The 13,130-nt window shown below is 41.4% G+C and overlaps 1 protein-coding gene across 3 annotated transcripts in view; it reads right to left on the minus strand.

Moving 5' to 3' along the window:
• Positions 1 to 13,130, minus strand: part of hunk (hormonally up-regulated Neu-associated kinase) — a 51,251-nt gene that overhangs the window by 35,113 nt on the left and 3,008 nt on the right. For all 3 annotated transcript variants that reach the window (XM_069888756.1, XM_069888754.1, XM_069888755.1), the window contains exon 2: positions 2,753 to 3,045. In XM_069888756.1, the coding sequence (XP_069744857.1) occupies positions 2,753 to 3,045 (293 nt within the window). The remainder of the gene's footprint in view (positions 1 to 2,752; positions 3,046 to 13,130) is intronic.

Consider the following 13,130-nt stretch of genomic DNA (forward strand, 5'->3'; position numbering starts at 1 on the left):
GGGGGGGCATCCGAGGCGCTCTAGTATTTGCCAGAGCCCTTTCCTGCTCACGGTGTCAAAGGCTTTGGTGAGGTCAACAAAGGTGATGTATATGACAATAAACTCTCATCTGTCTTTTGGCTTTAACTATCAGCAGACCATGCTCTCCTATGGCTGGTATTTCTGTAAGAAAGGCCTGGATGTCTCTTCATTGTTTCTGTCATCTGTGCCTATTCATTGAAACACAGCAGTCAGCGATGAGGTGGAGGTCAGGCACATTGAACCTCCTGCTTCTCCACTAGACTTGGAGACAATCTACTGGTGGTGCCCAGCTGAAAGGCTGCGTTCACATGAATGAGATTACCAACCGAGAACAAAAAGGTACATGCATACAGATGGTTCATTTTATTTTACCTTAATTAATTTCTAGAACTTTCTGGTGTTTTTGATCATTTTCAAATCACTCGTAATGATTTGAATTGTACTTGAACTTTGTAGCTGTGAGTTATCATTCATTTTCTGACCCATCTGCTTTTTTCTTTACACAGACACTAATTTATGAACCTATAAAGGCTGCTAAAGAAGGGACTAAAATCACATAACTGATAACAAAAAATTGAGTGCATTTGATAGAAATTTGAGTCAGCGTAAGATTCTGAATATACTCACTCACATCTCTAAAAAAATAATCATTATGAATCAATTTTGTAATAGCTATTGATAGACTTATTATTGCATGAAGTGAATTAGTTTTTTAAATCAATTTTAATATGCCAAAATACTATCTTCAGTCATATAATTTCAAAGTAATATGGACAATAGAAATAACAAGCAAATTTTAAAAACAAATGTTATAAAATGTGCAGAAAATCAAATTCATGCCTTTATGGCATTAATAAGTGAATTTAAATTTAGACGTACAGCATGGTAACAGGCCAATTCGGCCCATGAGTCCATGCTGCCCAATTTAAACCCAATTAAGCAACACCTTCAGTACATTTCGAACGGAGGGAGGAAACCAAAGCCCTTGGGGAAAACTCACGCAGACATGGGGAGAATGTACAAACTCCTTACAGACAGCGTGGGATTCGAACCCAGGCCCCGATCACTGGTACTGTCAAGGTGTTAGGCTAACCGCTACGCCAACTGTGCTGCCCCTTTAGAAAATTTGTGGAATTTCTTTTTACTGAAAATGCAACAGGCAGTTAATGCATTTATAAAATTATCAGACAACTTCAACACATTGCCAGGGAATGATACATGCATTGGACTGGAGCCTGAATAAATAAACCTTAAAGCATTTTACTTTATTTTCAGTCACATTCTTCGAAAACATTTAAATGTTGCTACATCTTCAGGTTCCTCCCCCTCCATGGAGCCGCCCCAAAAGACAAACAATAACATTATAGATAATTAACCCCCCACCAAGTTTACAGATAAAGCCTCTGACTGGGGCGACTCTTACTAAGTAGGGATAAGGAGACACTCTATGAGAGTCACCCGAACAGTGACAGCATCAACCAGCTTTTCATTCTCGGCAATGCCATTTTGTTCAAATTTTATTCAAATAGTTGCCACAAGCAAAACACCAAGGCACTCTGGTGGCTGATTATTTACTCCCATCTTCACCATAGATTTATCTGTTACTTCAGAGAACATTTACTTTTACCATTTTAAACTAATGTATTTTTTAACTATTATTTTATTCTTTTTTTTTAATTTATTTTCCTTGATTTTTTTGCTGTTTGCTTGTATTCCACATACTAGGGGTTTTACTGTTTTTTTTTAAAGTTTGTTAATCAATGTTTTTTTTTTAATCACTTAATTGATCATAATAGCTTTGTATGTTTCTGTGTGTCATGGACGTTCCTACACCTCCCTTACTATCCCTGCCAAAACCCCTCCACCTGAGCTCCCACCCACTAGCACATGGCAGAATTAGATTGCCTAACGTTGGATTCCCCTCAGATTATTTGGAGCGGTTCCAGTACTGATGGAGCCCCAAGGTTTCAGAACATGGATGGCCATGATGAGTGTTGGCAGCTCAGATGCTTATTAGAATAATCATGTTAGAATAATCAGGTTAGAAAATCATGAAAAAAAATTTGGAACTGCAATCTGCTTCCAAATGTGGATGAGAAAATAAATAGTTCATTTTTTCTAAAGAAGTATTCAAGTCGACGCAAAGTAGCAAACAGTATGTCAACTTCTGCATATTTATTTTTGTGCCATAAGTCAGAAAGTATTTAATCATTAATTTTGAAAAACATATCAGAAAAGATGCCATTCAGTCTGTTAAAACACATCTTTTTCATGAGTTAACTTTCCCATCAGATCAACATCATTCTTCTGACATGTACTTTAAATAACTGTTTTGGCAGGTTATTCTAAAAATTATCAGTCGTGCTGTGCATTCAAGAATTCTTTCATCACATTTCCATTTGTTTTCTAGTTTCTCTTAGCAACTGTCAGAAAACTGACTTCAAGGCTTTCCACCATGTCAATTCAAGATACTTATTCTGATAGATTTCAAGTGGCAGTATTATTTTTTTTGATGCTGAGGAAAGCCAGTTTCAGCCAAATGTGCTTATACATGAAAGACATTGAGACTATGTTCTTTAACAAGGTCAAAACTAGTTGTTTAAAGAAAATGTAAGAAAGATGAGCTACTACATTAAAAGTACACACACACACACACACACAAAAAGACGCGCGCCACAAACACACAAAAACACACAAAAACACGCACGCCACAAACACGTACACCTCCTACCTGTGGACCACCCCTGCTCGATGCAGATGCTCCACTGCTAGAGTGAGCTGCCTGATATATCGGCGCACCTCTGCTTCTTCTAAAATCTTCCTATCATACATTTTGTGCATTAAGTTGCCTCCTGTGCATAGTTCCATTACCAAGTAGTAGCTGTTCTCTGTTTCGAGAATGTCCAGAAGCTGTGTAATATTCGGATGCCTGATCATCTGGTGAATCTGCCCTTCTCTCCGCAGATTCTTTGTTACATAGGAGTCTTTCTTGGCTTTCTTCTTATCAATCACCTTCACGGCCACCTGACAGATTTGCAGAAGTTATGATTAATGCTCAGCACGGAATTCATTCCAGCTTTTGCATGTGACTAATTGATGAGCCAACTTCCTTTTGGATTGATAATAACTTAAAATGAACAGGGGCCACATACCCTCTTCAACTTTACAAAGTGTGAAATGTTCCTACGTTGTCAACTTCAATTGTTAAATACGTCCAGCAGTTAACTTACAGAATCTGGAGAAGGCACCTTAAATTATGCAACTGTAGCCACCGATGTTGCAACAAATTAAGGAGTATCACACAACAGCATCTACACTATAATGTCAAAGCATTATTGTCTTATGGTAAACTTTTAAAATTCACTCACTCCCACCATTAAGTAACGCCAGCAATTAAATGCATTATTTCACAAAACACGTTTCCCACAATCTGGAACTCTCAATGATGCTGTTATTTGTGATTATTTTATATTTGATCACAGTTGTTCCAAGGAATGCAATTTATATAAGCCTGACAGACGAAAGATTTCTATCCTCCCTGTTGGTTTTGCTGTTATCGTTGGTCTTCAGATTGATACACTTCAACTTGGGTATCATTTCTTAAGCAGAGCAGAGAGAAGTGTGGTAAACTACAGGCCTGAGATGCAGGATTAATACAATTATAAGGCAGGTAGGTGATCTGGCCTGACCAGTTTGATTGAATTTTTCAGAGGTAACAAACTGAATTGTTGAGGGCACTGGGCACTGATGTAGTCTACATCAGCCATTCCCTACACCCAAGGTCTCTGCTCAAAGTTTATGGTCCCCCTTCCCTGTGAAGCAGTCAAGTTTTGGTTTCTTCTGTACATTTCTCCCCCTGACTGCATAAAAAACATTAAAAATACTTATGTTACGTGAAGGCGGGGGCAGGGGGTGGGAAACAAGGTTTTTCTTAAATGTGCTTTGGTCCCAGGGGAGCCGTAGGGCCCCTGTTGAGAATGGTTGGTCTACACTGAGTTTAGTAAGGTCTTTGACCAGGTTCCCTCTATAACTGGATTCTGGACTTCCTAACAGAAAGACCACAGTCTGTCCGGGTCGGTAGCAGATCATTGAGCACCATTCACGTTGAGCACTGGCGCAGCCTTCTCCTGACCATGCTACTGCATCGCCAGATCTGGTTCCAACATTGTCATCAAGTTCTTGTGAGGCGGTGCAAAAGTAACAATCTGAGTCTCACATGGAGAAGATGAAGGAGATGATCATGAACCTCAAGAGGACCAAGAACGACCACCCTCCACTACACATCAACAACTCTTTAATGGAGAGATGGGAGAGCACCAAGTTCCTTGGAGTTCTCTTAACTCGTGCTCTATCGGGGACACACAACTCCTCACTTGTCAGGAAGGTGCAACAGTGTCTGCACTTCCTGAGAAGACTGAAGCGGGTAAGATGTCAACCTTCTATAAGAGCTCAATCGAGAGCGTCCTGGCCAGATGCATCACAATGTGGTACAGTTGCTGCAGAGAAATGGATCAGAAGTCAATCAACAGGACCATAAGAGTGGCAGAGAAGATTACTAGAGTCTCCCTTCCCCCACCCCAACCCCCCCACCACCATGCTAAGGCTCAGCTTCTTCCCACGGGCCGTGAATAACTGCTCACACTAACCATCATTTACAAAATAATATTCATTTATTTGTATATATAAATAATTGTCCTGCATACATTTTTTTTTTGTCTGGTGATGTGACTGCATGTTTTTCACCAAGAATCAGAGAATATTGGATTGCACTTGTGCAATCAGGTGACAATAACTATGACATGACTTGCGAGACTATTCCAAGGTTAGAGTCCATGGCATCCAAGGTAAATTGGTATTCGGAGGCAGAGTGTGATGGTGAAGGGTTATTTTCGCATTTGGAAAGCACAACATCAGCAGTATCACCTCGGGAATCTGTGCCGGGACACTTTCTGTTTGTTGTATACATTTGGATATGAATATAGGAGGGACGATTAGCAAATTTGCAAAAGACCCCAAAATTAGTGGTTTTTTCCCCATAGTGCTAAGGACTACCTGAGGCTACAACAAAATATCGTTCATTGTACTGGAAGATGGAATCTAATCCTGTTGAGTGTGAGGTGCTGCAGTTTTGGAGGACTAACAAGATTAACGATGATTGATAGGGACCTCGGGACAAATTACATTTGGTATTCACAATGCGGCCTCCTTCAGACTGGAGGAACCAAATGTAGATGGGATAAGCACTTTGCAGATACTGTGCTCAGTCGCAAAAGTGGCCCATAGTTTCCTGGTGTGTGCTACTTCACTGTTTAATCTCACCCCTATTCTCAGCTGTCAGTCTGTGGCCTTCTCTATTACCACAGTGAGCCCCAATGCAACTAGTAGAACAACGTCAGATCACCTTGCAACCTACTGGAATTAAATTGATTTTTTTTTAAACTTCGGCCAAACTGGTCTCATTTTGTTTCCCATTAAGACCTTTTCTCACCGTGTCTATGTAAAATGCCTTCCTTGTGGTGGGTACTGATGCTCCTTATCTGTTGTAACAAATCACCATATTGTTTTTTTGTCTTACATCTCTCTCTTCTTCCCCAACTCTTTGAGAATTGTACACCCCTCCCTGTTCTGAGAGCCCAAAACATTAACTGGTTTCTCTTTCAACAGATATTATTTGACTGGCTAAGATCTTCCAGCACCATCTGTATTGGTTTCATATTTCCACATTTGCAGTTTTCGTTTGTTCGGCCTTAGAGAGTACTGTAGAACAGAGGGATCCTTGGTGCACAAGCCCAAGGATCCCTAAAGGTGGCTGCACAAGTGGGCGAGGTAGTGGAGAAGGAATGTGGAATTCATCAGCTGGACAGAATACAAAAGCAAAAAATTTATGGCACAGAGTTTGAAAAATACTGGTTTGACCACAACTGGAATACTGCATACATTTCTGGTCACCATCCTGGAAAAAGGATGTAATTGAATTGAAGAGGATGCAGGAGAATTTCACTAGGATGTTATCTGGGATGAAATGTGCCACTTTAAATTTTAAATGAATCATACAAACCCGGGCAGCCCATTTACACCCAACTGACCGATAGCCCCATATGTTTTGAAGAGAGGGAGGAACTTGGAGCACCCAGAGGAAACCCACACAGACACAGGGAGAACATACAAACTCCTTACAGATAGGATGGGATTCAAACCCTGGTCGCCGGCACTATAACAGCGTTGCCCTAATCGCTACGCTAACAATGCTGCCTCTTATGAGGATAAACCAAATTTGTTTTTCTTGGAGTAGAAGATGAAAACTAATGTCCCCCGCTCTTTCCCGGTCCTAATGAAGGGTCCAGACACTGAAACGTTAACCGATTATCAATGGAAACACAGTAAAAACACAGAAATGCTAGAGGAACGCAGCTGGTCTTGAAGCATCCATAGGACTTAAAGATATATAACTGGCGTTTCAGGTCTGAACCCTTCAAGGCATATGCCCAAAATGTTGGTTATATATGGACACTGTGAGACTTGCTGACTTTCTCCTGCATTTCAGTGTTTTTGCTACAATCACAGTGCCTGCAGACTTTCATGTTTCATTTCATGATTCTTTTTTTCCCTGCGGGCCAGGCAGAATTTCTACTTATTGGTAGTGTAAACTGTACTCAATAAAAAGAGATGTATACAAGAGAGAAATAGAAACAAAGAAAGAAATAGAAACAAACTGCACTGCATAAAAATTAAATATTCAGTAATAAATAAAATGCAAATTAAGGGTCTTTAAATGAGTCCCTGACTGAGGGTATTGTTTAGGAGTCTGATGGTGGAGGGGTAGCAACTGTTACTGAACCTGTCGGAATGTGTCTTGTGGCACCCATACCTCTTTCCTGAAGGCAGCAGTGAGAACAGAGCATGTGCTCTTTGGTGTGGATCTTTAATGATTGCTGCTACTCTCTGACAAAAGAATTCCATGTCGATTTTCTCAATGGTAGGGAGAGTTTCGCCTGTGATGAACTGAGGCTTTGTCTATTTGCTTTTGCAGAGCTTTCCAATCCCTTGCATAATTTTCATAAGATCCCATCTCATTTTTCAAAATTCCAGTGAATACAGTCCTAGTCTTGGGCAAACCCCTTCACCTCTGGAACCTGGGGAACCTTCTCTGACTACCTCCAAACCGAGTACATCTTTTCTCAAAGAGAACAGAACTGCACACAGACTCCAGGTGGCTTCACTAGTATCCTGCACAGTTGCAGCAGAACCACTCTGCTCTTAAATTCAATTCCTCTTGCAATGAAGGCCAGCATTCCATTTGTCCACTTGAAGACCTGTTGCACCTGCAAATCAACCTTTTGCAACTGATGCACAAGCCCTCCCAGGTCCCTCTCCACTACAAGCTGTAAACCCCATTTAAATAACAATCTGATCCATATTTCCTTCGAAAGTGGATGACTTTGCATTTACCAACATTGAACTCCATTTGCTAGGCACTTACCATCTATCTTAACCTATCTATATCTCACTGCAGTCTCATTGAATCCTCCACATAATTTGCTATTCCACTCAATTTAGTGTCATCACCAAACTTAGTCGTGCTACATTCAGCTCCTTCTCAGTCATTAACGTACATAGTGAATAATTGCGGGTCTAGCATGACATCAGCAGCACCCTGCTCGCCTCTAATTGCCAACCAGAGAAACACCAATTAAGACCATAAGATTATAGGACATAAGAGCAGAAATGGGCTATTCATCCCATCAAATTTGCCATGCCATTCAATCCTGACTTGATCCACTTTCCCACTCAACCCCACTGTCTGGCCTCTTCAGAACCTTTGATGCCCAAGCTAATCAAGAACTCATCAATCTCTGTTTTAAACACACCCAATGATCTGGCCTCCCCAACTGCCTGTTTCAACGAATTCCACACCTCCGGCTGAAGAGGTTCCTACGCATCCCTTCAATCCTAAAGTTGTGTCCTCTTGTCCTAGACTCTCCAATCATGGAATCAGCCTTTCTACATCTACTCTGTCCATGTCTTTCAACATTCAAAATGTTTCAATGAGATTCCCCCCTCATTCTCCTAAATCCCAACAAATACAGGCCAAGAGCTGTCAAACGCTCCTCATGTAATAACCCTTTCATTCCAAGAATCGTCCCAGGGAACTTCCTTTCAACCTTCTCCAACATCAGCACATCTTTTCTTAAATGAGAAGCCCACAATATTCCAAACACCTTATAAAGTCTCAATATCCAACCCCTGCTCTTATATTCTATTCCTCTTGAAATGAATGCCAGCATCATTGCATTTGCCTTCTTCACCTCCGTCTCAACCTTATCCTGCACGAGGATTCCCAGGTCCCTTTGCATCTGGGGATTTTCAATTTCCTCCTCATTTAAAAAAAAAGTCTGCCTATTTTTTTTTCGACCAAAGTGCATTACATTACACTTTCTGACATTGTATTTCATTTACTAATTCTCTGCCCATTCTCCTAATCTATCAAGGTACTTCTGCAGCTTCTACACTACCTGCTCCTCCACCCACCTTTGGTCCCAACTCTCTGCTTTCTATTAGTTAAACAATCCTCTATCCATGCAAATACATTACCCACCCCCTCCCCCAACTCCGTATTTTAGGGATGTCTTTTATGTGGAACGTTATCAGTTGCCTTCTGGAAATCAAATTATACAACATCCACCTGTATCCACTACATTTGTTATATCCTCAAAATACTCCAGTTATTTCATCAAACATGACCTTTCATCCCTGAATCATCTGTCTGATGGAACAATTTTTATCCAGATGTCTGTCTCTTTCTTCCTTAATGTTAGCTTCAAGTGTTTTCCCGACCATGAACATTGTGCTAACTAGCACATTTCCTTACATTCTTCTTTTTTTAAAAAAAATCTGGCATGAAATTTGCTGTCATCCAATGTCAGGACCACAGAGTCCAGAAAATTGTGGTAAATTAGTCCCCACTATAATTTCCACCTTTTCTTTCAGTGTCCTGGATGGATTCCATCAGGATCAGGAAAATTAACTGCTTATTGACCACTAGTTTGCTTGATATTATCTCTTTGGTAATAACGATTGTATCAAGGTCCTCACAACACGACATCCTTCGCATCATTCTTTTTCTAGGATTAACTTTTTGCAAACTGTGATCTTACATGAGGGAGAATGCAGCTTTTGAGCCAAAACTTCAGAAGCCCAATTTGCAGTGGAAGATTGAAGTAGGTTGAAGTAGGTTGAAGCCAAGGGGGATGGAAGGTAAGGGGAGCCCGTCACAACCACTGGTACATGGTCACTAATATAGCCACTTGTCACATCAGTCTTGCGTCCACTTGTCAATCGAGGCTCGTGAAAGTACTGCGTTGGCCTGTCAATCGGCAGTGGGGTCTCGGTCCCATCTATCAATTCGGCCTCCGTCGGTCCCAATGCTACCTGTCAATCAATGGTTGCGTTTGTATGCGCGTGCGAGTCTGAGGTCTGCCTCCTGCAGCATTGAATCAGTAAGGCAAAGTTTACTTTTTTTAAAAAAGACTCTCCCTTCTGTGTTATTTTGTATGAAGACTTTTTTTTAAAAGAACTGATTTTATTTATCCTTTTTGTAACTAACAGACTTTTCAAATTATTTGGGGCTCTCAAACAGCTTCTGTAAGGTAAAGTTTTGTTTGATTTTAATGAAGTTTTTCCTCCCCTCCTCCAACCAAACACCAACTAGTGTATTCCCAGCACATCCCCAGCGGATAAACTTAGAATATGTGAGGGCATCACGCCCAAAGGCTCATAAATGGAACAATTTCACTTTATTCTCTTCAATAAAGGGTGGGGGCTGTAGGGCAGGGGGACCTTACTAAAGCTTAGCCTCGGGCCTGAGTGGTAGTTAGTCCTCCACTACTTGTTTGTGTTGCAGGGACCTTCCCGCAGTTGATTTGCTTTTTCTCTTCCACCAACAAATTAGCTGAGAAGAAAGGAGAAGCTCACTAGGGGGATCATGACAAAGTTAGTTGAGGTGTAGATCTTGATTAAAAAATTTTTGGTCCTTGAATAGAATGTATCATTAGAACTGAATATTATTGCAACTTATGACAGTCCAGACTTGAACTAAAAATACACAAAACTATATATTCCACAATCCAAAGGGCACAATTAAAAAGCAAAACCGTTTCAAATAGACATATACAAACACAAGAATGTAGTAATTTATTTGCAACGCCGTACACTTAACCTTTATACAGTCTTCACTCAAAATATGATAAACTGAATGTTCCAGAATGTTACCTTGTTAAGAAGCTTGCATTGTATGACTCACCTGTGCAATTAGAATCACAGTACGATCATGAACAGTGCACACATCAGGATCATACTGAAAGGTACACTATTGATAAAGATCACTGATAAAACCCCATATGGGTAATCCATCACTGGTTGACTGTCTCCAGACTCTGATTTATTTGACTATCTCACCCTCCTCCATTATCTGTTCACCATCACCCAGCAAGCTTCGACTGCATTCATCTGGCTTCATGGTTATTCCCCCATTCAGAGTGAAAGATCATCAGTACTCTTTTTTTTCCCCCAGATTTTCACTCCTTCCTGATTCCGACAAAGGATTTTCGATTTGTCTGTTAACCGAATTTCTATTTCCACCAATGCAGCCGAGTATCTTGAGCACCTTGTTTTTATTTCATTTTTAAATTTTCATCCCCTGGAATCGTTGCCCCTTCTTATTTTCAGCTGATTATTATTTCACAGTGACGTTATCAAGACAAGAGCCATTTTCACGTTGGCGCTGACAGCACCAAACTCTGCCACATTACTAAATCATTCTTCAGTCTCTAAATTTCCCCAGCAACTAAAATGAGCAAAGCTTTCTTGCAATGAAGTACTGAAGTTTTTCTTTAGACTCGACTATAAACTGTTCCTCAACCAAGGATTCCAAGCTTCCCTTGACTTCTATAGTTAAACTCAGAGATTAGCTTTCATGTATAATGCAATCACAAAGAACTGCTTCCCTCCTTGTCGAATCTCCAGTAAAACCCGTCCTTTTCATGTTTGTTATAAAGTTGCTAAACTTGACTATTCCAAACTACTCTGATCAGTTTCCTTTGCATTTCACCCATAAATCTGAAGTCATCAAAATATTGCAGTTTGCTTACACAGCCTCTTAGGTGCTCACTAACTACCCTGGCCTTGAGCTAAGCAATACATCAGCCTATAAGCTAAATGTTAATTTTACTTTTGTTCACACGTCCATTCTGATCCACAGCAATAAAAAGTTGTAAAATTGGCCAATCAGATATTTGAAGCAGAATTAGCTTGGAGTTCACCCAGAAATGTGCACTAAAACAACGTTCACATTTCCAGTATGAGGGACAGCACATTTGTCACAGTGCAGCCTGAGATGCTTTGCGGCAGACCAGTAAGAGAAGGGAGCATTCCCCAAGGCATCCTTATATAACATGGGATCTAAGGAGCAGACAGGTGTAGTGGCAGAGCAAGGAAACAACCTCCATGTTCACTCTTAGGCTGGGAGGATTGATCTATTGATCTATGGAGAGTGGTTGAGTATGTTTGGCCTACACTCTCTGAAGATGACTAAGGTTAATGCTGAATCCCTGTTGCCTTGGACTGGGGGACTATAGCCTCAGTATGATGATAGGAACACATTTCTAGAGTCAATGCGATTGTAGTAAAAACACAAAAATACTGGAGGAACTCAGCCAGTCTCACAGTGTCCATAGGAGGTAAAGAAATGTTGCCAATGTTTCAGGCCTGTTCAAGGTACAAGCAAAAAACAGGAAGGCATCTGAGTAAAGACTGAAGAATGGCAGGGGGTAAAGTCCAGACCAGGAGCTATATGGTGTTAGTTGAATATCGTGAGAGGAAAGGTGAGAACTGATTTTCCCTCTGAGAAAGAAATCAGAGAGAGAGCAAGAAAGAGAGAGAGACTGTGTGTGTGTGAGAGCATGAGACAGCTAGAAGACAGACAGAACTCGGGGAAAGGCAACAGGGGGAAGAGGAGGGGGAGGAATAAGGAAACCTGGGAGGTTGATGCTAATATCATCTGGTTGGAGGGTTTCCAGACGGAAGATGAAGAGCTGTTCCTCTGATTTATGGGTGGTCTCAGTCTGGCAGTGCATGAAACCTTGATCGGCAAGGGAGTAGGATGAGGAATTGAAATGGGTGGCCACTGGGTGACCCAAGCTAATGCAGCGGACAGAGCCGAGGTGCTCAACAAAGCGACCGCGCCGTCTCACCTTTGTAGAAGAGACTACCACAGGAGCACTGAATACAGCAGATGTCCCCTGCAGATTGACAAGTGAAACGTTGCTTCACTTGGAAGAACTGTTTGGGGCCACAAATGGTGATGAGGCAGGTGTGGGGGCAATTGTAGTATCTCCTGCCAGGTTAGGTGGGCTGAGCTCCTCCAGCATGTCTATGGTTTTATTAACATTCTGGGTTCATCCATTTTGCCTGCATTTGGCCAAAATCCTTCCTTATCCAAAGATCTGACCAAGGGTCTTCCAGGCATCGTAATTGTACCCACTTCTCTAGTTTCCTCTGGTAGCTCCTTCCAGATTCACACTACCCTCCGTTAAATGATTGACCCTCGGGATGCTCAAATCTCACCCCTCTCAGGTTCAACCAGTTCCAGAATCGTCTATCCTGGGGGTGGGGGAGTGATGAGCATTTTCTCTCTCTCTCTCATTTTCAGCTGAGCTTTTGGATAATAAGGAAATAAAAATGGAGATATCATGTGGGAGACATGTGTCAGGCGTTTAGTTAACGAGTGGCATAGCAGGCTCTATCTAGTGACTGTGTAGCCTTTCCCTGGTGCTGTCACAGAACACTGCACACCTGGCGACGAGAGTTCAACCCAAGTTAGCACACACATTGGTCACGGGAGTCCATCGTGTGAGTGCACCTCGTCCAGCACAAAGGAATACGCCTCTGAACAAAGCTGTTCATAGAACATTAAAGTACAGAAACAGGACCATCGGCCCTTCTAGTTTGTGCTGAACTGTCTTTCTGCCTACCCCATTGACCTGCACCCAGTCCATAAGCCTCCCATCCACGGGTCGGTCCAAATTCTCAAATATTAAAATTGCGGCCACTTC

Source organism: Narcine bancroftii, chromosome 7 (genome assembly GCF_036971445.1).
Source record: "Narcine bancroftii isolate sNarBan1 chromosome 7, sNarBan1.hap1, whole genome shotgun sequence".
NCBI classification, from domain to species: domain Eukaryota; kingdom Metazoa; phylum Chordata; class Chondrichthyes; order Torpediniformes; family Narcinidae; genus Narcine; species Narcine bancroftii.